The 24,237-nt window shown below is 44.5% G+C and overlaps 1 protein-coding gene across 4 annotated transcripts in view; it reads left to right on the top strand.

Annotated features, from left to right (window-relative positions):
• TRMT61A (tRNA methyltransferase 61A) overlaps nt 1–24,237 on the top strand; it is a 49,551-nt gene that overhangs the window by 16,693 nt on the left and 8,621 nt on the right. For all 4 annotated transcript variants that reach the window (XM_030215099.1, XM_030215095.1, XM_030215097.1 and 1 more), the window contains exon 3: nt 16,337–16,603. In XM_030215099.1, the coding sequence (XP_030070959.1) occupies nt 16,337–16,603 (267 nt within the window). The remainder of the gene's footprint in view (nt 1–16,336; nt 16,604–24,237) is intronic.

Here is a 24,237-nt window from a genome sequence, read left to right as displayed (position 1 = left end):
TTTGTTAATCTGTACAGCGCTGCGTAACCCTAGTAGCGCTCTAGAAATGCTAAGTAGTAGTAGTAGTAGTATCAAAACAAGATGGGGGTCCATCTTCCTGTTCGATAATGCGGTCTGGGATGCCCAAATCTTGACATTTAGGTCATCCCTAGAGACGGTCGTCCTTAGACTTGGTCGTTTCTGATTTTCAGCGATAATGGAAACCAAGAACGTCCATCTCAGAAACAACCAAATGCAAGCCCTTTGGTCATGGGAGGAGCCAACATTCGTAGTGCACTGGTCCCCCTGACATGCCAGGACACCAACCGGGCACCCTAGGGGGCACTGCAGTGGACTTCAGAAAAAGCTCCCAGGTACATAGCTCCCTTACCTTGTGTGCTGAGCCCCCCCAAAAAACCCCAAAACCCACTACCCATAACTGTACACCACTACCATAGCCCTTACGGGTAAAGGGGGGCACCTAGATGTGGGTACAGTGGGTTTCTGGTGGGTTTTGGAGGGTTCGCTGTTTCCTCCACAAACGTAACAAGTAGGGGGGGATGGGCCTGGGTCCGCCTGCCTGAAGTGCATTGCACCCACTAAAACTGCTCCAGGGATTGCATACTGCTGTGATGGACATTTGAGGCTGGCACAAAATATTTTTGAAGTTCTTTTTGGAGGGTGGGAGGGGGTTAGTGACCACTGGGGGAATAAGGGGAGGTGATCCCCGATTTCCTCCGGTGGTCATCTGGTCAGTTTGGGCACATTTTTGTACCTTAGTCGTAAGAAAACTGGACCAGGTAAAGTCGTTCAAATGCTCGTCAGGGACACCCTTTTTTCCCATTTTGGGTCGAGAACACCCGTGTGTTAGGCACACCCAAGTGCCGCCTTCGCTATGCCTCCGACATGCCCCCGGGAACTTTGGTCGTCCCCGCGACGGAAAGCAGTTGGGGACGCCCAAAATTGACTTTCAATTATGCTGATTTGGGCGACCCTGAGAGAAGGACTCCCATCTTCTGATTTGTGTCGAAAGATGGGCATCCTTCTCTTTCGAAAATAAGCCTGATTGTGTATCTGGATTTTCAGAAGGAGTTTGACAAAGTACTTCATGAAAGACTCCAGAGGAAATTGGAGAGTCATGGGATAGGAGGTAGTGTTCTATTGTGGATTAAAAACTGGTTAAAAGATAGAAAACAGAGAGTAGGGTTAAATGGTCAGTATTCTCAATGGAGAAGGATAGTTAGTGGGGTTCCCCAGGGGTTTGTGCTGGGACCACTGCTTTTTAACATATTTATAAATGACCTAGAGATGGGAGTAACTAGTGAGGTAATTAAATTTGCTGATGACAGAAAATTATTCAAAGTTGTTAAATCGCAGGAGGATTGTGAAAAATTACAAGAGGACCTTACTAGACTGGGAGACAGGGCGTCTAAATGGCAAATGAATTTAATGTGAGCAAGTGCAAAGTGGTGCATGTGGGAAAGAGGAACCTGAATTATAGCTACGTCATGCAAGGTTCCACTTTAGGAGTCACAGACCAAGAAAGGGATCTAGGTGTCGTTGATACGTTGAAACCTTCTCAGTGTGCTGCTGCGGCTAAGAAAGCAAACAGAATGTTAGGTATTATTAGGAAAGGAATGGAAAACAAAAATGAGGATGCTATAATGCCTTTGTATCGCACCATGGTGTGACCACACCTCGGATATTGTGTTCAATTCTGGTTGCCGTATCTCAAAAAAGACATAGTGGAATTAGAAAAGATGCAGAGAAGGGCGATAAAAGGGATGGGACAACTCCCCTATGAGGAAAGGCTAAAGCAGCTAGGGCTCTTCAGCTTGGAGAAAAGGCGGCTGAGGGGAGATATGATAGAAGTCTATAAAATAATGAGTGGAGTGGAACGGGTAAATGTGAAGCATCTGTTTATCTTTCCAAAAATACTAGGACTAGGGGACATGTGATGAAGCTACAGAGTAGTAAATTTAAACGAATCGGAGAAAATGTTTCTTCACTCAACGTGTAATTAAACTCTGGAATTCGTTGCCAGAGAATGTGGTAAAGGCAGTTAGCTTAGTGGAGTTTAAAAAATGTTTGGACGGCTTCCTAAAGAAAAAGTCCATAGACCATTATTAAATGGACTTGGGGAAAATCCACTAGTTCTGGGATAAGCAGTATAGAATGTTTTGTACTTTTTTGGGATCTTGCCAGGTATTTGTGACCTGGATTGGCCATTGTTGGAAACAGGATGCTGGGCTTGAAGGACCTTTGGTCTTTCCCAGTATGGCAATACTTATGTACTTATGAGCACATTGATGCTCGACATCGATAGAAGCATTGATTGCCCTCAACACATAAAGCCAGGAGCTCCGGGGCACCGAGGAATCCCCCGGTACCCGAGAAGTGTCAACGAATGGGTCTCCAGACAGCCAGGACCAGGCACCCACTGTAAGTTCAGCAGCCTGTCTCTACACCAACACCCCAGCCTTTCCTGATGTTGGCCCTCAATGAGCGCCACTGGGCCTTGCTCCCTTTGGCAGGGTTCTTACAATAGAGTGCATCAACATTTGGAGTGCTTGTGCCTGCCATGCCTTTGTTGCTACCTCACATGGCCATCAGCCTACAGTGAGGTCTCCGATGTCGGTGCTGCCTGTGTTGGCACCCTCGACACCTGTAGAGGAAGCTTCACCAGAATCAAGGCTGGAACAGGTACTTTGACACCCCTCTTTGACACCCCTCTTGGAGGCATAGTTCCTCCTTTTCGAGGCTGGATCGGTCTCAGCCCTCCCATGAGGAGTTCCTGGCTGACACTGATGAGGAATGCTTATAGGAGTCAGATGAGGATCCAGAGTCCTATGGCATCTCCTCTGATCCCTCCCCTTCAAAGGAAAGAAGAAAATCTCCACCTGAGAGCCTTTCCTTCCCATCTTTTGTCAAGGAAATGGTGGCTGCCATTCCAATTCCTTTGGAAGTGGAGGAGGAGCCCAGGGCTAAGATGTTTGAGATCCTGGACTATGAGTCTCCTCCTAGAGAGGCTGTGATGATCCCGCTTTGTGAGATCTTATGGGACTTCCAAGTGAAAAACTGGGACTCCCCTCTGTCGGTCCCTGTCCTCCCGAAAAAGATTGACGCCATGTACCGGATTCAGTCTTCTCCTGGATTTGATAGACCCAAGTTGCCTCATCATTCCCTGGTGGTAGAATCCATGCTCAAAAAGGCCAGGAGTCCTAGGGGACTATGCTTCAGCGCTCCCTGGCAGGTAAGAGCCCTGGACTCTTTTGGATGGAAGGTGTATCGGGCCTCTATGCTCATCTCCTGTATCCAATTGTACCAGCTCTACACGAGCCTGTATTTGCGGTCCTTGGTGTGCAATATGTCTAATTTGGCAGACTCTCCCACCGGAGCAGGCCAGATCACTTTGTGAGCTAGTCAAGCAGCAGAAGGCGTGTCATAAGTTCTTGGCCAGGGGAGCCTGTGACACTTTTGATATGGCATCCAGGATATCTGCTCAGAGTATAGCAATGCACAGACTCTCATGGCTGCGTGTCTCTGACTTGGACCCGGCGGTCATAGTAACATAGTAAATGACGGCAGATAAAGATCTGTACGGTCCATCCAGTCTGCCCAATAAGATAAACTCATTTTATATGGTGTACGATACTTTGTATGTATACCCAAGTTTGATTTATCCTTGCCATTTTCAGGGCACAGACCGTAGAAGCCTGCCCAGCACTGTTCTTGTACTAAAAGTTCTGAAACTAATGTCGAAGGCCCTTAAAATTTACACTCCTGCCCATCCACTCCAGCAGAGATTGGCGGACGCTACATGCTGGTAAGAAGGTGGAGGAAGATGCTGACCTCATTAAGAAGCACACTGATACCATTGATACTCTCTGCTACTGGATTCCTTCTGCAACTGCCTCCTCATCCAGGAGGTTTTTGAGCAAGTTGAAGAGGAGTACTTACTACTCACAGAGGTTTATTTTATTTATTTGTTAAATTTATATCTCACATTTTCACACCTATTTGTAGGCTCAATGTGGCTTACATAGTAAGGTTGCAGGTATACCACTTCTTCTCGCCAGCCTCAGCAGGCTCAATCCCGACATGCTCATACTCGTCAACAACATGCGCCTAAGGGCCCAGAGGGTGAGCTTTTGACTAGCTTCAGTCCCTGATGACTTGCTGGTCGGGGGGGGGGGGGGGGGGGGGGGGATACCTACCAGCATTAACTCCTGCGGATACCAACCAGCAATAGTTCCTGACGAAGCTGTGAAAGTGTGAAACGGTGGCCCCGTCAAACTTTAAGACTGACTGGTGGATCCTCAAATCTGGAGCGTTTAAGGCCGATGATAGAAACTGAACACTGTATACATTGTTAAATCATTTGTAACAGTGTTCAAAGCCTGAGACTAAATATCTGAGGTTTCTGAGGGCTTTTCTCTGAAATGCAACAAGTGTTCAGTTAGTACTTGAGCTACTCTGAATGTACTTAGCTAGAGCCTGAGTTTACTTGTATTAGGTTACTAATTTGCTCTAGCAATTACTGCATTTTGCATTAGTAATCCATCTCGGTTACACTCTACATTGGCGACAAAGACTACCAAATTGCCCACAGAGAGCACATCACTTCAGCTCTCCGCACAAGCAGGTACTTGCAGAGGAACTCTCTGCCCTTCTAAAGGCCAATGCAGTCGAGCCCGTTCCACTAGGGGAAGGAGGAAAGAGATTCTATTCCAGGTACTTCCTTGTGCGAAAGAAGATAGGGGGCATCTCCCCCCTACACCTAAGGGCCCTGAATAAATTCCTGGTCAAAGAATAGTTCAGGATGTTTTCTCTGGGCACCCTTCTCCCCATGATTCAGGAAAATGTTTGGCTATGCTCTCTGGACTTGAAGGTTGCTTAAGCACGTATCCCGATACTTCCAGCTCCCCCTGTATATCCAGTTTTGGCTGGGGACACACCACTTCCAGTACTGTGTGTTGCCTTTTGCCCTCGTGTTGGTTCCAGGGTCTTCACCAAGTGTCTTTCAGTAGTCTCAGCATCGCTACGCAGACTGGGAGTCCATGTGTTCCCCTATCTGGACAATTGGCTAGTGACGAGAACGTCGAGGGATGGTGCTCAGGAGTCCATGCGGAGGACTATTCAGGTGTTAGATCTGTTAGGGTTCATTTTAAACTGCCCCAAGTCCCATCTACTCCCTATCCAGAAATTGGAGTTCATTGGCGCCCTGCTAGATGTGCAGCGGGCACGAGCTTTTCTCCCTGTGTGCTTATTTATCTCCCTGTGCCAAGGGCAGGCATTCTTGCTCTTGCCACTCAAGTTCAAGCCAGTCAGGTCACAGCTTGGCAGATGCTGAGGTTGTTGGGCCACATGGCCTCCACTGTGGCCTGACACCACTGGGAAACTAGGGTTCATTTTAAACTTCCCCAAGTCCCATCTGCTCCCTGTCCAGAAATTGGAGTTCATTGGAGCCCTGCTAGATATGCAGTGGGCATAAGCTTTTCTCCCTGTGCCGAGGGCAGGCACTCTTGCTCTTGCCATTCAAGTTTGAGCCAGTCAGGTCACAGTTCGGAAGATGCTGAGCATGTTGGGCCACATGCCCTCCCTCCACTGTGGCCTGACACCACTGGGAAGCTTACCTTTGTAATCCGCAATGAACCATTTGTGGTACTTGCGGAATAAAAGTAAGGCATAGCATAGCATACCTGAGTGGATATAAATCTTTGCACAGTTTTGTTTTATTTTTATTAATTTATAACCTACGTCTTTAAATTCCTATTCATCAAGCCAACTATCTGACCAAAGGCTGGCAGCATCTTCAAATAAATGATTAATAAGTAGTTTTAAAGTACTTAAATTCCATATATCCTAGAGTTCTATGTTCTGTGCCACTGGTTGGTTCCTTTCAGCTGCTTTTCTTTTGATATTTGGACTTTTGTTGTGTCTATTTTTTGCCTCTTTTCTCCTTGACTGTTTCCCCTCCTACCAGCAGATGGAAGTAGACACACTGACTTTTTCCAGTGACATCATTGGTAGAAGGGTAGGTGCTTTGTAGAAAATTACAGTATTTCTTCCAGCACATGGTAGGTTGTACAGGCTGGTGCTACTGGTCCCTAGCTTAGCTCTCAGCCTTGCAGGCAGTGATAAGGTTGATCAAATTGGTGGAGCGATAGCATTGTATGTTAAGGAGGGCCTTGAATAGATTAAAAATTCTACAGGACACGAAACACATCTTGGAATCTCTATGGATTGAAATTCCATGTGTAAAGGGGAAAGGGATAGTGTACTACCATCCACCTGGCCAGAATGAAGAGACAGGTGTAGTACAAATGTTATCAGAAATTAGGGAGGCTAACAAAGGGGGGAACACAATAATAAAGGGTGATTTCAATTACCCTAATATTGAATGGATAAATGTAACATCAGTGCATGCTAGAGAGGTGAAATTCCTTGATGGAATCAAGGACTGCTTTATGGAGCAGCTGGTTCAGGAGCCAACAAGAGGAGAAACAATTCTAGTAGTAGTAGTAGACCTAGACCTTTGTGGAGCAAATGATCTGGTTCAGGAGGTAATGGTACTGGGGCCTCTTGATAACAGTGATCGTAACATGATCAGATTTGATATAAGCTATTGTATATCTGGATTTTCAGAAGGCGTTTGACAAAGTGCCGCACGAAAGACTCCTGAAGAAATTGCAGAGTCATGGAATCGGAGGTAGGGTATTATTATGGATTAAGAACTGGTTGAAAGATAGGAAGCAGAGAGTAGGATTGCGTGGCCAGTATTCTCAGTGGAGGAGGGTAGTTAGTGGGGTCCCGCAGGGGTCTGTGCTGGGTCCGTTGCTTTTTAATGTATTTATAAATGACCTAGAGATGGGAATAACTAGTGAGGTAATTAAATTCGCCGATGACACAAAATTATTCAGGGTCGTCAAGTCGCAGGAGGAATGTGAACGATTACAGGAGGACCTTGCGAGACTGGGAGAATGGGCGTGCAAGTGGCAGATGAAGTTCAATGTTGACAAGTGCAAAGTGATGCATGTGGGTAAGAGGAACCCGAATTATAGCTACGTCTTGCAAGGTTCCGCGTTAGGAGTTACGGATCAAGAAAGGGATCTGGGTGTCGTCGTCGATGATACGCTGAAACCTTCTGCTCAGTGTGCTGCTGCGGCTAGGAAAGCGAATAGAATGTTGAGTGTTATTAGGAAGGGTATGGAGTCCAGGTGTGCGGATGTTATAATGCCGTTGTATCGCTCCATGGTGCGACCGCACCTGGAGTATTGTGTTCAGTACTGGTCTCCGTATCTCAAAAAAGATATAGTAGAATTGGAAAAGGTACAGCGAAGGGCGACGAAAATGATAGTGGGGATGGGACGACTTTCCTACGAAGAGAGGCTGAGAAGGCTAGGGCTTTTCAGCTTGGAGAAGAGACGGCTGAGGGGAGATATGATAGAAGTGTATAAAATAATGAGTGGAATGGATCGGGTGGATGTGAAGCGACTGTTCACGCTATCCAAAAATACTAGGACTAGAGGGCATGAGTTGAAGCTACAGTGTGGTAAATTTAAAACGAATCGGAGAAAATTTTTCTTCACCCAACGTGTAATTAGACTCTGGAATTCGTTGCCGGAGAACGTGGTACGGGCGGTTAGCTTGACGGAGTTTAAAAAGGGGTTAGATAGATTCCTAAAGGACAAGTCCATAGACCGCTATTAAATGGACTTGGAAAAATTCCGCATTTTTAGGTATAACTTGTCTGGAATGTTTTTACGTTTGGGGAGCGTGCCAGGTGCCCTTGACCTGGATTGGCCACTGTCGGTGACAGGATGCTGGGCTAGATGGACCTTTGGTCTTTCCCAGTATGGCACTACTTATGTACTTATGTACTAAGCTCTGGAGTAAGTGCACACAGGAAAGCCAATACCTTAACATTTAACTTTCAAAAAGGAGACTATAATAAAATGAGCAGTGAAAAAAAAACTGAGGAGCAGCTGCAAAGGTCAAAAATTTACATCCGGCGTGAATGCTGTTCAAAAATACCATCTTGGAAGCGCAGGCCAAATATATTCCATCTATTAAAAAAGGAGGAAGGAAGACCAAACGACAGCCGGCATGGTTAAAAAGTGAGGTGAAGGAAGCTTATTAGAACTAAAAGAAAATCCTTTAGAACATGGAAGAAGGATCCAACTGAAAATAATAGGAAACTACATAAAGAATGGCAAGTCAAATGCAAAGTGGTAAGGAAGGCAAAGAGAGACTTTGAAAAGAAGATTGCGTTGGAGGCAAAAACGCATAGTAAAAACTGTTTTAGGTATATTAAAAGCAAGAAGCCGGCAAAAGATTTGGTTGGCCCACTAGATGACCGAGGGGTAAGGGGCAGTCAGGAAAGACAAGGCCATAGCGGAGAGATTAAATGAATTCTTTGCTTCGGTCTTCACCGAGAAAGATGTGGGAGAGATACCGGTGCCAGAAATGTTATTCAATGCTGATGAGTCAGAGAAACTGAATCAAATCTCTGTAAACCTAGAAGATGTAATAGGGCAATTTGACAAATTGACGAGTATCAAATCGCCAGGACTGGATGGTATATATACCAGAATATTGATAGAATTGAAAAATGAACTTGCAGAACTATTGTTAGTAATATGTAATTTAACTTTAAAGTAGAGCATGGTACTGGAAGATTGGAAGGTGGCCAATGTAACACCGATTTTTAAAAAGGGTTCCATAAGTGATCTGGGAAATTACAGACCGGTGAGCCTGATGTCGGTGCCCGGGCAAAACAGTATAGACTATTATAAAGAACAAAATTACACAGCATATTCAAAACTATGGATTAATGAGACAAAGCCAACATGGATTTAGTGAAAGAAAATCAATCTATTACGTTTCTTTGAAGGGGTGAACAGACGTGGATCAAGGTGAGCCGGTCGATATTGTGTATCTGGATTTTCAAAAGACATTTGACAAAGTACCTCATGAAAGACTCCAGAGGAAATTGGAGAGTCATGGGATAGGAAGTAGTATTCTATTGTGGATTAAAAACTGATTAAAGGAAAGAAAACAGAGCGTAGAGTTAAATGGTCAATATTCTCAATGGAGAAGGGTAGATAGTGGGGTTCTGCAGGGGTCTGTGTTGGAACCGCTGCTTTTTAGCATATTTATAAATGACCTAGAGATGGGAGTAACTAGTGAGGTAATTAAATTTGCCAATGACGCAAGTTATTCAAAGTAGTTAAATTGCAAGAGAATTGTGAAAAATTGCAAGATGACCTTACGAGACTGGGAGACTGGGCATCCAAATAGCAGATGATGTTTAATGTAAGCAAGTGCAACGTGATGCATGTGAGAGAGAGGAACCTGAACTTATAGCTACATGATGCAAGGTTGCATGTTAGGAGTCACCGATCAGGAAAAGGATCTAGGAGTCATCATTGGCGATACTTTGAATCCCTTTGCTCAGTGTGCTGCGGCAGCAAAGAAAGCAAATAGAATGTTAGGTATTATTAGGAAAGGAATGGAAAATAAAAACAAGGATTTTATAATGCCTTTGTATCGCTCTGTGGTGCGACTGCACCTTGAATACTGTGCGCAATTCTGGTCATTGCATCTCAAAAAAAATATAGTGGAATTAGAAAAGGTACAGAGAAGGGCGACGAAAATGATAAAGGGGATGGGACGACTTCCCTATGAGGAAAGGCTGAAACGGCTTGGGCTCTTCAGCTTGGAGAAAAGGTGGCTGAGGGGAGAGATATGATAGAGGTATATAAAATACTGAGTGGAGTGATATGGGTAGATGTGAAGCGTCTGTTCACGCTTTCCAAAAATACTAGGACTAGGGGGCATGCAATGAAGCTACAATGTAGTAAATTTAAAACGAATCGGAGAAAATATTACTTCATTCAACATGTAATTAAACACTGGAATTCATTGCCAGATAATGTGGTGAAAGCAGTTAGCAGAGTTTAAAAAAGGTTTGGATAACTTCCTAAAAGAAAAGTCCATAAGCCATTATTAAAATGGACTTAGGAAAATCCACTGCTTATTTCTAGGATAAGCAGCATAAAATGTACTGTTTGGGGATCTTGCCAGGTACTTGTTACCTGGATTGACCACTGTTGGAACAGGATACTGGCCTTGATGGACCCTCAGTCTGTCCCAATATGGCAACACTTATGTATAGTGACTTGAAACATTTTGAAGTGAAATTGAAGTGTTGTAGTTCAAAATTGAAAGTTATTTTGCTTGTCACTGTATCTTGAGCAAAATACCTTTTCAAATCTCAGATATTTTCCAGTGGTTGTCGGCTAGTAAAAAACAACTCCAGGACATCTGGATGAAAATCCAGGATATATGACACTTTCAGGCTACTCTGCATGTCAAATACATTTTATGGAAGTCTATTTCTGCTCCTTTTGATGAAAAAATCACTGTTTGACTTTTTAATTACAGTGGCTCTAAAACAATGTCAGGCTTCTTCCCTGGAAGCACTTGGTTTGTGAGCCCTTGGACCACTACAGTGGAGCGGCAGTGGCAGGCAAGGTCACCTTCAAAGCAGAGATGAGGCAAAGCTGGGCTGGAACCCCGGACTGGAGTTCTGCACTGGAATACACAGGACTGGAACGCACCGGACGGGTGCGCACTGGACTGGAATCCACTGGACTGGTACACATGGGACCGGACCCTGCTGGACAGGAACACACTGGGCCTAGGCTTCACCTATGCTTAGCCACCGTTCCCCGAGGGTTGAGCCCTCAGGTTCGGGCAGCCGGCAGGGCTTACATGAAAACTGGAACTAGCAAGCAGGAACAACAGGAATCAGGATACAGAAGTGCCCCCAGGCACCTAGGCGAAAGCAAGGCAGACAAGAAGGGAAAGTCCGGGTTCCGGCAATAGTCAGGTCTGGCCACAGGCAGAGAATATCTGGGTTGAGGCAGCAGGCAGCAAGTATCGGGGTTCAGGCAGTAGACGATTCAGGCAGCAGGCAGCAAGTATCGGGGTTCAGGCAGTAGTTGGGTCAGGCAGCAAGTATCGGGGTTCAGGCAGAGAGTAGTCAGATTCAGGCAATGGTCAGGTCAAGTACCAAGGGAGAAGAGATGGGCTTTGAGTAAGGACTTGAAAATGGGCAGGGAGGGCGTATGGGCTCGGGAAGTCTGTTCCAGGCATAAGGTGATGCGAGGCAGAAGGGGCGGAGTCTGGAGTTAGCGGTGGTGGAGAAGGGTACAGATAGGAGTGATTTGTTCTGAGAGCGGAGGTTATGGGTGGGAACATACGGGGAGAGGAGGGTAGAGAGGTAATGGGGGGCTGCAGATTGAGTGCACTTGAAGGTCAATAGGAGAAGTTTGAACTGTATACGGTAGCGGATCGGGAGCCAGTGAAGCGACTTGAGGAGAGGGGTGATATGAGAGTATCGGTTCATGCGGTAGATAAGACGTGCGGCGGAATTTTGGACAGATTGAAGGGGGGATAGGTGGCTAAGTGGGAGGCCAGCGAGGAGAAGGTTGCAATAGTCAAGACGAGAGGTAACGAGCGAGTGGACGAGGGTTCGGTTGGTCTGTTCAGAGAGGAAGGGGCGAATTTTGCTAATATTAAAGAGGAAGAAGCGACAGGTCTTAGCTGTGTGCTGGATATGGGCAGAGAAGGAGAGGGAGGAGTCGAAAATGACTCCGAGATTGCGGGCTGAAGAGACGGGGAGGATGAGGGCGTTGTCAACAGAGATGGAAAGTGGGGGAAGAGGAGAAGAGGGTTTGGGTGGAAAGACAAGGAGCTCAGTCTTTGCCATGTTCAGTTTCAGATGCCGGTTGGACATCCAGGCAGCGATGTCTGAGAGGCAGGCCGAAACTTTGGCCTGGGTTTCGACTGTGATGTCGGGAGTGGAGAGGTAAAGCTGGGTGTCATCAGCATAGAGATGGTACTGGAAACCATGTGATGAGATCAGCGAGCACAGGGAAGAGGTGTATATCGAGAAAAGAAGCGGTCCAAGGACAGATCCTTGAGGAACCCCAACAGAGAGCGGGACGGAGGTGGAAGAAGAGCCATTAGAAAATACTCTGAAGGTGCGTTGGGAAAGATACAAAGAGAACCAAGAGAGGACGGAGCCCTGGAACCCGAATGAGGACAGTGTGTCAAGAAGTAAATTATGATTGACGGTGTCAAAGGCGGCAGATAGGTCGAGGAGGATGAGGATGGAGTAGTGACCTTTGGATTTGGCAAGGAATAGGTCATTGCAGACTTTAGAGAGTGCTGTTTCTGTCGAGTGTAGTGGGCGAAAGCCGGATTGAAGCGGATCGAGGACGGCCTGAGAGGAGAGGAAATCAAGGCAGCGGCTGTGGACAGCGCGTTCAAGTAATTTGGAGAGGAAGGGTAAGAGAGAGATGGGGCGGTAGTTGGAGGGACAGGTGGGGTCAAGTGATGGTTTTTTGAGAAGTGGTGTGACTACAGCGTGCTTGAAGGTGTCAGGGACAGTAGCAGTGGAGACAGAGAGGTTGAGGATGTGACAGATTGAGGGGTTAACTGTAGGAGAGATGTTGGTAAGCAGATTGGTGGGAATGGGATCAGAGGAACAGGTGGTGCACTTAGAGGAAGAAAGAAGGCGAGCAGTTTCCTCTTCGGTGATCTCAGGGAAGGAGGAGAAGGAGGCCAGGTTAGGTTGGTTGAGGGAGTGGGTTAAGAAGTCACAGGGAGGAGAAGGCCTGGAAGTGAATTCAAGGTTTATTTTCTGCACTTTATCGCGGAAGTAGTCAGCAAGTGTTTGAGGAGAGAGTGAGGGGGGGGGGGGGGTGGGAGCGGAGGGCACTTTAAGTAGGGAGTTGAGGGTGGTGAAGAGGCGACGAGGGTTGGAGCCAAGAGAATTGGTTAATTGAGAATAATATTCCTGTTTGGCAAGGAATAGGGAGGACTGGAAGGAGGATAGCATGAATTTGTAATGGGTGAAGTCTGACAGGGTGCGAGATTTCCTCCAGAGTCCTCTCTATCACACTTGCGCACAAGCCTTGGATGCAGACCCTGACCACACAGACGTAGCCCTATTGTGTTCCTTCCCCCTCCCGACTAACCTATCTTAATATTGTAGTCCCCCCCCATCACTCTCTCTTGATATTGTAGTTCCCCCCCCCCCCCATCACTCTCTCTTGTTTTCTCTTGTCTCGTCAATCACCACGTTACCTTTTTAGCTGTTAAACCGCTCAGATGGTTTGTCTGTTGGGGCAGGATAGTAAATCTCAAATAAACTTGAAGCTTGAAACTTGGTGCTTTCATTTTTATATGGAGGTACTAGAGATAGACAGCTATTATAGCTATATAATTGTTGGTCAGAACTAGATAGCATATTGGGGAGTGGAACTGTGAGGAGGCCACAAGAATTATTTTACTGGGACTGGTTGCAGTTACTATATGAACGCTGTAAGAAATCAATAGTCTGTGCCTTAACTGTCTTAATCTTTGGTAACAAATATGGCTGCATGTGTGTAGAACTCCAGCATCTTGACTTCCAGATTGTGGCCAACTTGTGCAGTTAGTGTGTAGTATAAAACATTTTTATTAAAGAGAACATGAAAGAACCTACATACACCAATCACAATTTTTTTTGTTATTCAAAATATCAGAAATTCCCCCCCAACCCAGATTGTACCCAGACTGAAGTAAGCACACAACAGATCATAGCAAAGTACAAATGTATCATGTGTGCCATTAAAAGCAAATAGAAGTACCTGTCCCAAACACTCCCCCCACCCTCCTACCCCAGAGATCGAGAGCACTATGCCACATACTTCCAAACCTTCTCCATATTGTTCAAAAAGAAAATACCTGCCACAAAGACACCCTCTAGGGGAGCCAGTGACTAACCTTAGCCCAACACATTGAGCAGGAGACCACAGCCACGTGAGTGCAGACTTTGCAAATACAGTTCCCACACCAACAGAAACTTTTAAGAGAGCCATGCGCATCCTGTGTCTCCCAGGAAGCCAGCAGATGAATCTGGTTCCTCCAACACCAGTATGCAGGGGGCTCAGGGGAGGTCAATGTCTGCAAGAAGCACGTACGGGCCACAAGACTTACTTTAAGTCTTGTGGCCTTTATTTGTGCCTTACTCTGCCTTCTAAAACTATCTGGTTTATCTAATAGCAAGTGTTCAGCTGACCCCAGTGGCCTGATATCCAAAATATGCATCATGTATAATCATACAGACGACCAAAACTGTTGAATCATCGGGCAGCTACAGAAGGAATGAATAAATGTACTGTCCTCTCTATCACACTTAATGCACAAAGGAGACTGTATGCCCCCCACAACATACAACTGTCTTTGAGTAAAATAAGCCCAAAGTAATACCCTATAATAACATTCCCTTTAGCCAAGCACAGGTGGTAAGTGCGGGCACACTGCTAATATTATACACCTTGTATATCTGGAATCGCTTAAATGTCTCTATTCAAGTAAGGGGCAACCCTGTCTCGTTCCATGAAATATAGAAAAGGTTTCCGACTCCTGTCCATTAAATTCTAGTGCTGGGTAAAGAATATAAAACCTTTATTGCCGAAACAAACCACCCAGAGAACCTATATTGATCCAAAGAGGAACTCCCAATGCACCCGGTGAAATACTTTTTCCATGTCAAAATTGATTAACAAAGATGGACGGTGAAGTCACTCCCGCTGCTCCAACAAGATCAAAATTTTCCTCAGGTTCTTGACCATCACATGACCCAGAACAAACCCTGAGAGTCGTGTATAAGAGAAGGTAAGATCCCCGTTAACTGATTAGCCAAGATTTTAGCCAAAAATTTAATTTCCACGTTTAAGAGAGGTATAGGGCAATACGACTCAGGGAGAGCAGGGTCCCTCCCAGGCTTTGGTAGAACCACCACTTTTGTCGCATTCAGAGATTGGAGCACCGCCTCCGCCTCAACCATAAGCTTGAACGTATTCGCAAAGGGAACCGTGATGTTTTCCACTAATAGTTTGTAAAACTCTGCCCTAAAACCATCTGCACCAGGCGCTTTCAGTAAAGGGCTCTGTTTTATCACCAAATAGACCTTGGGAAGCATCGCCAGCCGTGCATGTTTCCATCTGTGCCAGAAACTCCTGAGCTGCCTTGGGGGTATCAAAATAATGGGTAGCCCTGTTGTGGGTTACTCAGAGCTTGGCTGGATACTCTAGCGCAAAGGGGATCTTGAGCCCAAACAGCTTGGTGCAAATCGGAGCAAAGCCTCCTCTCTGAGCTGCCACCTTGGCGGAGAAATCTTGAAAGCAGAGCACTTTTCTGCTCTCAAAGGTCAAAGTTTTCCTGGAGCAGAAGCTCTGCAAAATCGCCAATTTCAAGGCATAATTGCCACTAGCCTGCTTTGGTCCCAATGATGGTCCCTTTCAGTACGCAACGGGCCATATGAGGTGCAACTTTCGTTTTAACCACAACTCCAAAATTCCAATCGGTTCCACATCAAGTATAGATTCAGGCAGTCCAGTCAAGCAGAGATTCCTTCTGGACCGATTCTTCAGGTCTTCTAATTTATCTTTGAGCGCTGCCACCTGCTTCTGATATTGGATCTGCAAAGACTCATCTGCAGACATATGATCCTCTAGCTCGCTGGTATGACTTGATAGGAAACAGAATCCTGCTTGAGTTCGTCCAGATGACTTTGAACTTGGGCCAACTTTAATCAGTAGGATGGAGCCGCCTATCAAACAGGGCTTCCATTGCCGTAGTAACGTTTGCTACCCAGGCCGAGCTCACCGAGAGACCCATGGGACTCGAGGGTTCTGCCATCTAATCTTCCCCAAGCCTGCCGCTATCGGTACCTTTCCTCTGCGATTCATTGCTGTCTGAGCTTGTCATGGGAGATCTTTCCCCGGAGGCTGGCCCTACACTATCAACTAGCTCCCCAACACCTTAGAAGCGGGTTATGCAGGGTCTAGGAGAGGGTGTCCGGAGGAGCCCGAATCATCGTCTGCTCTGGAGCATGGTGTCATGTGATCCTCATGCAGATGGTATTTAAATGTTAATTTTATAAAGATTACAGTGGCAATAAACGAAGGGATCAAGAACATGGAAACTTATGCTGATTTCTGTCTAAAGCCTCTTGTGAATAAACTAATATGGGTTGTTTTCTTTTCTTTTAGTCCTGAAACTTACAAATAAAAGCTATATTCTGCTTGGACAAAAAATAAAAACCTCCTCTGTAGATTTCTAGGTCCTATTTTATGCAGTTGCATGAGTTTCATAAGCTCTGTTTATATTAAAACATGATGGATTCTTTGTTGTAACTATTTTTTGCTTGTGGAAAGAGATGACTCTGCTCAACAGAGCCAGATGGCCTCAAGAGATAATTAGTTGTTAAATGAATCTGCCTTTTGTTGCTTAGGTACTGGAAGTGGCTCCCTTTCTCATGCCATCATAAGGACTATTGCACCAACGGGGCATCTTTACACGATCGAGTTTCATCAACAGAGGGCGGAAAAGGCAATGGAGGAGTTCAGAGAGCACAAAGTGGATCACCTTGTTACTGTGAAAAGCCAGGATGTGTGTAAGAATGGGTTTGGTGTCGCTAATATTGCGGACGCTGTGTTCTTGGACATTCCATCGCCCTGGGAAGCTATTGGACATGCCAAATCGGCCTTAAAAGAGCAAGGTAATTTTGGGTTTTCTAGACTGTTCATTTCTTAATATTGTGAAACAGAGACTTGCTAATAAACAACTTATTTCCTGGCCCATTGCTTTTGCTGTTGATGATTAAACAAATGACTGCATTGATGTCTTCCAGATTAATGGAGAAGAGACGTGTTAATCTCCTTCCCTCCTCCCCCACCAATCCAAGATTTCACTGTTAACTGAATATGAAAGAAGCAATCAAGCTTGCTCTGATCAGATAGAATCCATTTCACAAGTCCCCTTTTGGATATGTGGTTGGATCTTAATTTTTTACTTTTAGACATCTATATATAGATTCACTGCAGCTGCAAATAGTTTATATACATATTAGGGTGGGCTATCATTTGAAGCAAATATCATCCACTGATAAGAGGATGCACTATCCCCCGAATTTTATAAATAGCATGCGCAAATTTGCATTCACAATTTAATAGTCAATTAGCACTGATGGGCCCTAACAATCATCAGTGCTAATTGACAGTAATTAAATATACGAGCATAAAATTTGCACACAGATCCAAAAAGGGGGCGCAGCCATAGGAGGGTCATGGGCAGATCGGTGGCGTTCCTACAATTTATGCGCACTGTGATAGAATAAGGAGCAGAGATTTACACCAGGATTTCGTTGGTGTAAATGGTCACGCCGAAAAGTTGCAGTTCGCAATGCAAAGCTCTATTCTATAAATAGTGCCTAACTTTAAACACTGTATATAGAATAGTGATAAGTGCTAATTTTTTTGGCACCGGCTCCTTAAAGAGCTATCTGCCATAGTGTGCACTCTTTCTTAATAGAATGTGCTTGTCACGCATACACATCAGGAATGAGTGCACACTATGCGCAAATACTGCATGCTGTCTTTAAAGAATGCGCACTATGTGTGCATAGTTCATGCTTTAATGACATTCGTTTCCACACACACACAGTGGGTACCCATCCTAATACATACCACTGGTATCTGCGATGAACCATTATGTAACTCCTAGTTGCAGCTCCACTTTTCCATTTTTACACTCTCTTCTACCCCCAGGAGCAACAACAATCCATTCACACACATCCTCTTGCGCCTGCATGACTGTATCAGTGCTAGGGGATGAACAGTAGTGTACTGTTAGCTCATCAGTATAACTAAGCTGTACGTTGTCCCCATGGACTACAGATTTATTAGTGAATGACCTCTATAAGGTAATCAGTTTGCTTGAACCTATGGGGTAAGTAATACAGACTTCAAAAGACGTCAGTCTGTTTTGTGCACCTAAGGTTAAAGGCAGCTTCTTTGTTGCTTCCTGATGTTAGCTGGGCAGAAAGCCAGTCCTCCTCCTTTGCCTGCACTGTGTGATACCATTCCCTCTAGAATTATCTAATCTGGGAGCCTAGCTTTTAGCTGATTTTAATTGCTGGCGTGAGGAAACTGCATTTCAGAGGAGACTTTGTATGGCTTTTTACTTGATCGGTCTGAGGACATTCAGCCAGCATGTCGGTGCTGTCCCAGACATGAATTTCTCAGTTTCTCAGAGCCTGTTAAATTGTCTCAGCAGGAAACTGTCCTGAGTATGGATGGGAAAGAGAAAAAAAATATGTTGCAACAGAGAGTTAATAGTCACAAAAGTCAAAATTTCATAGAAATATCAGATACTATATGCGTTTCTTATAGGAACTCCCATGTATTTCACTTTTGGTATTGTTGATAAAGTAAGTGAGCAGACTGGATACACCTGGTGGTCTTTGTCATTTACATTTGATGTTTCTGTAGTCCCTAAACTTGATTATCCAGCAAGTCCATTAGCAAGGACCCAAATCTGAGTTCAGTCTTATTCACCTTTATTCCACAACAAAGTCAACTTTGTAATAGACCCATTCTAGGGAAGCACTGTACAGCCATATGTGGCTCTCAAGTTGTAGGTCAGGTATTGTTGAAACAAATATTAGATGAATTTATGCCGTTCATCCTTTTCTAAGCAATATATTGCATGAATGGGAAAAGAGAGGCAAATATTCATCCTAAACTCCAAGAGAAATCTACTTATCAAACCTGACAGGAAAATCACAAAAAAGATATTTGTGCAGCATCTCACTCTTGGTTTAACCAAGTGATTTACTTAACAGAAATAAGCTTAATATAAAGATTTACATTTTAAACCATAATTTTATAAGTTTTCTTCACTATGAAATAAATAAACTCGTAATTAAGAACATGAAGATGGGGGGAGGAAGTGATGTCACCTGCAGAAGTGGCTGCTTGAGTAGGCAGCTCCGCATTATCCCAGATCAAAATATAAAACATCACTGCCATCTGTTATATTGGTATTGTGCACAAAGGTTCTTGAGCATGCAGAACAGCACTTAATGTGGGGAAGTGAGTACGCACCACCAATCATCTTTGACAAAGCCCCAACTGTGAGCCACAAGGATGGTGCTAAGATGGTAGACACCGCCAACCCATTTTCAGGTTTGGAACAGCTTGCAAGGGAAGCAGTCCTCAGGTGTAACAATTGAGGATGTGTCGGCAGTCACCTCAATAGGGGAAAGTAGAGAATGGCTGCAGGAAATATTTAAAGGCAGTCCATACAGACCTCCAAGCCCTAGCTAAGGACATCCGGGGCGAAATCAGAGAGTTGGTCCATAGAGTTGAGGACTTGGAGTCCCGGCTGGAGGAGCACTCAGAAATGCTAGTACAGAAGCAGACACTGTAATCTGCGGTTCTGAGGACTACAGGAGGTTCCCAGATATACTGACTGTGAGTTAACTGTTCAAAAATTAGTGAGTGCACTTCTTTCTGAGGAGCAGGTCCTCTGAGCTCCAGATTGTTAGGGCACATTGAGCTCTGGGTGCACCCAGGAACAACAGGCCCAAAGACATCATTGTTTGTTTTAGCAATTATAAATTAAGAGCGCATTCTCAAGAAAATGAGATCCTATGACAAGTTTATTTGGGATTCCTACCATGTAAAGATCTGTCAGGATCTGTCCTCCACTACACTAAAGTGTCGCTCAGAATTGCAGTCCTTTATCGCATTTGCAAGAACAAGGAATAAAGTATAAATGGTGTTACCCTTTTGTGCTCATTTTTTTATAAGGAGGGAAAATTGCACCGAATTCCTAATCTCCAGGAGGCATAGCCCTTCTTTTGAATACCAAATACAGCTTTTCACCAGACTGCTTCTTTAATGCCCAAGAGTGGTTACGTCTTCTCAACCTAAATGGCAACACGTCACCAAGGGGTGCTTGAAGCACCCACAGTCTGACACAAACCTGGAAAAGAGGGGAAGGAAGACTCTACATTTGTGTTTAGCCAAAGCTGTTTGTAAGAGATTTGCATAAGGCTGAGAATGGTAAGGTACCTAATTTGCACATGCCCTGGAACCCTCTAAATCTGAATGTTTTCCACCCAAATAAGCCTGAATGATGAAAGAAACACAGAGGCATTGATTACCGGATGGAAAAGAAGGATCTTTCCTAAGAAGCGACCAGAAAGAGGGTGTTGAGCAAAGTCACCCTAAAGAGGAACCCAAACCTTGACACTGAGCATACTAGGTGCTAATCTTTGAGCTCTTTCCTAGAGGCAAAGCTCTAGTTAGTACTGGTGGAGAGTTGCTAGCTTAAGCTTTTGGCCACAGAGGTACCATCACATAATTGGCACCCCAGGTGGAACTTTAAGGGCCACACATTGATGATTGGTTTCAGTCAATACTACAGGAGTCTTCAGAGATATCGACCGCTAGAATCCAATGAGAGAGGAGATTGGGTGGAGTGGGCCCATGGCCACAAGGGGCCCATCACAGATGACAGTTTTGGAAAACCTTGGGCTCTGGGTCATTATATGCACTGGGTTCATCGTCTATATACAAATCCTGTGGCCTTTGAGCTGCCCACAATCCCCCCTTATATTTGCTATTTTCATAGAGCTTCTAGCACAAGCTTTTCAAGTTAACCCGAAGGTTCTGGATAGAGTCTACAGAACACAAAATCATTTTATTTGCGGATGACATATTGCTGACCCCGATAGACCCTCGAAACTCACTTCATGCAGCAACAAGACTTTTAGCCAACGTTGGCTGTGTCAGGTTTTAAGGTTAACATGACCAAGTCTGAGATAATGAATGTGATAGTGACAGCCCCTGACGTCACCCTGTTATGTGAGCAGTTTCCTTTTTAATGGGCCAGGAATCATATCAGATATTTGGAGGCCAATTTGACAGGAGCATGGGAGGGCTTGTATGAAGCTAATTTTGCAAACAAGTACAGAAGTATTGCTACACTGGGACAGACCAAAGGTCCCTCAAGCCCAGCATTCTGTTTCCAACAGTGGCCAATCCAGGTCACAAATACCTGGCAAGATCCCAGAAAACTCTGTACATTTTATGCTGCTTATCCCAGAAATAAGCAGTTGATTTTCCCCAAGTCAATTTAAAAATGGTCTATGGACTTTTCCTTTAGGAAGCCATCCAGCCCTTTTTAAACCCTGCTAAGCTAACCACCTTTACCACATTCTCTGGCAACGAATTCCAGAGTTTAATTACACATTGAGTGAAGAAACGTTTTCTCCAATTCGTATTAAATTTACTACTTTGTAGCTTCATCGCATGCCCCCTAGTCCTAGTATTTTTGGAAAGAGCAAACAAACGGTTCATGACTACCTGTTCCACTCATTATTTTATAGACCTCTATCATATCTCCTCAAGGTGTGGAATTTGTTGTTAGACTTAGAAAAATGGGAAGGGTTAAATCTATCCTGGTTAGGGCATATTTCTTTCCTAAGTTGTTAGATTTGTTTATGACACTACCCCTTCCAATCCCTAAAAAATTTTTTTTGAATGGCTTAACCGAAATATCTTCTATTATATTTGAAGAAAACGACCCCCTAGAGTCCGCAGAGCTACACTAAGCTTTGAGGTGTAATGGGTGTCTTAGAATTTGGACTTTATTACAAAGCAGCCCAACTATGCATCTTGGTGGATTGGCTTTGAGATTCTGACAAGCTACGGATATGGATTGAACAACATTGGGTAGGGGACATGCCATTGTGGGCAATACCCTGGCTTCCATTCTCTTAAGAAAACTTTGCAGAAGCTCCCGGCAGGGGTTGGGCACCCTCTATCGATATGGTTAACTATACGGGAGAGCTTTTTTCTGGATTGATTGTACTTCTCACAGACTTCCATATGCTATGCATTGGAGTTTCTGCTTGGGAGGACAGATCCCACCTAAGTGAGATGGGCAGCTCAGGGACTTCACTTCCTTGAACACCTCTAGGAAAATGGGAAGCTATTGACTCTTCCTGAATTGAGAGAAGATTATGAAATTGAGCAGCCAGACAAATTTAAATATTGACAAATAGCCAATTATATTCAGCGCAAGACAAGGTCTGATCTGCTGCTCGAGATAACAAACCTGGAGCAAGTGCTGGAGGGAGGGAGTGGCAAGAGCTGCATCTTCTGAATCTACACAATGCTCCTGGTGCAAACATTTCCCATTGCCACTTATATCAGTAAATGAGAAGCAGATCTCAACACCATGCATACCATTAAGGACTGGGAAAGAGGATTTAAGTATCTTTTCAAAGTTTTGATGGCAAGTAATCCTATTGAAAATGGATACAAAATTATGTACAGATGGTATTACACACCAGTGAGGCTTCTTAACATGTACCACCATGGCAGTGCTGGAAGGAGTGGTGCACAGGGCGATGTGTTGCTCTAAGGTGCAGACCTTTTGGACAGATATACTTCAACTGGCAACCTCTAAGACAGGTGCCATTTATCCCAAGGAAGCAGATTTTTGTCTACTTCATTTTAAGGCCAGGGGAAGGCGACAAAACTGATATGGGGCTTGCGCCAAAAGACGTATGAGAAGAGACTGGAAGACCTGAATATGTATACTCTAGAGGAGAGATAGGGGAGATATGATACAGACACTTAAATAGTTGAAAGGTATTAATATAGAAACAAATATTTTCCAGAGAAGGGAAAACTGATACAACTAGAATTGAGGTTGTGGGGTGGTAGATTTAGGAGTAACATCAGAAAATTCTTTTTCACAGAGAGGGTGGTTGATGCCTGGAATGCCATCTTGAGAGAGGTGGTGGAGAACAAAAACTGTGGTGGATTTCAAAAAAGAATGGGGTGAACACAGAGGATTTCTAATTAGAAAATGAATAGTGTAGAAAACAAAGGGTTGCATTTGTGTTTGCATGTCAAGTGGTGCTTAGATGGTAACTCTGGCTGTATTGACTAAGACCAATGCTAGGCTGGCTTGTATGATCTGAGTCCTGCGTGTAACAATCCAGTTGTAGGACGGGTTGGAGAGAGCTTCCGTGGAACTTCCAGTAATTTGAAACATGAAGACAGTACTGGGCAGACTTTACGGTCTGTGTCTCGCAAATGACAAAATGGATTTGGATAGGCTGGAGTGAGCTTTAATGGCAACTCCAGCAGGTGGAACAACATAACGGAGCTGGGCAGACTTCTACAGAAACACCAAAGAAAGACCATGATCAAGTATATAATATCGTGTTCATTGTTGATTTAATCTTGAATTGATAGTGAATGTGACTGTTGGGCAGACTAGATGGACCATTCAGGTCTTTATCTGCTGTCACTTACTGTTACTGTGGAATAAAACTAGAAATCCACAAGCTGGTCATTCACTTATTCACAGCCAGTAGACTCTCGTTAGCGGCGTGTTGGAAACAGTCATCACTGGCCACTGATTATGTCAGAAACTGGATTGTGTGTGTCAAATGGCTAAATTAACTGCCCTGCAGCATGGATATCTTGTTACCTTTCAGAAGATCTGTACAACTTATGAAACTTGGAAAACACAGACAGTGGATTCCGCTTTGGACTCCCAGAGGGGAACATAACTTGCGGGAACATTGCTTCACTCGGGGCCTTTTCTTGACTACTACTACTATTTAACATTTCTAAAGCGCTGCTAGGGTTACGCAGCGCTGTACAATTTAACAAAGAAGGACAGTCCCTGCTCAAAAGAGCTTACAATCTAAAGGACAAAAATGCAGTCAATCAAATAGGGCAATCTGGATTTCCTGGATAGAGGTCAATGGTTAGGTGCCGAAAGCGACATTGAAGAGGTAGGCTTTAAGCAAGGATTTGAAGATGGGCAGGAAGGGGGCTTGGCGTATGGGCTCAGGGAGTTTATTCCAAGCATAGGGTGAGGCAAGGCAGAAAGGGCGGAGCCTGGAGTTGGCGGTGGTGGAGAAGGGTACTGAGAGGAGGGATTTGTCCTGTGAGCGGAGGTTACGGGTATGGGCGTAGGGGGACATGAGGGTAGAGAGGTAATGGGGGGCTGCAGATTGAGTGCATTTGTAGGTTAGTAGGAGAAGCTTGAATTGTATGCAGTACCTGATCGGAAGCCAGTGAAGTGACTTGAGGAGAGGAGTGATATGAGCATATCGGACTAGGAAAGCATGGGTAGGTGAAATTTGTTTTCACTCTTGGAAGGGTGGAGGGAGGGGGGATTAAGGATGATGACATGTTGGTTAACCGTTTGGAAGTTTCAGTGTTGAATGCTGCTGTTTTGTTTTTCAAATTTGATAAAAAGAAATTAATATATATATATATATATATATATATATATATATATATATATATATATATA

The sequence above is a fragment of the Microcaecilia unicolor genome, chromosome 9 (assembly GCF_901765095.1).
Source record: "Microcaecilia unicolor chromosome 9, aMicUni1.1, whole genome shotgun sequence".
NCBI classification, from domain to species: Eukaryota; Metazoa; Chordata; class Amphibia; order Gymnophiona; family Siphonopidae; genus Microcaecilia; species Microcaecilia unicolor.
The sequence above is the reverse complement of the archived record's forward strand: the minus strand, read 5'-3'. Positions and strand labels throughout refer to the sequence as shown.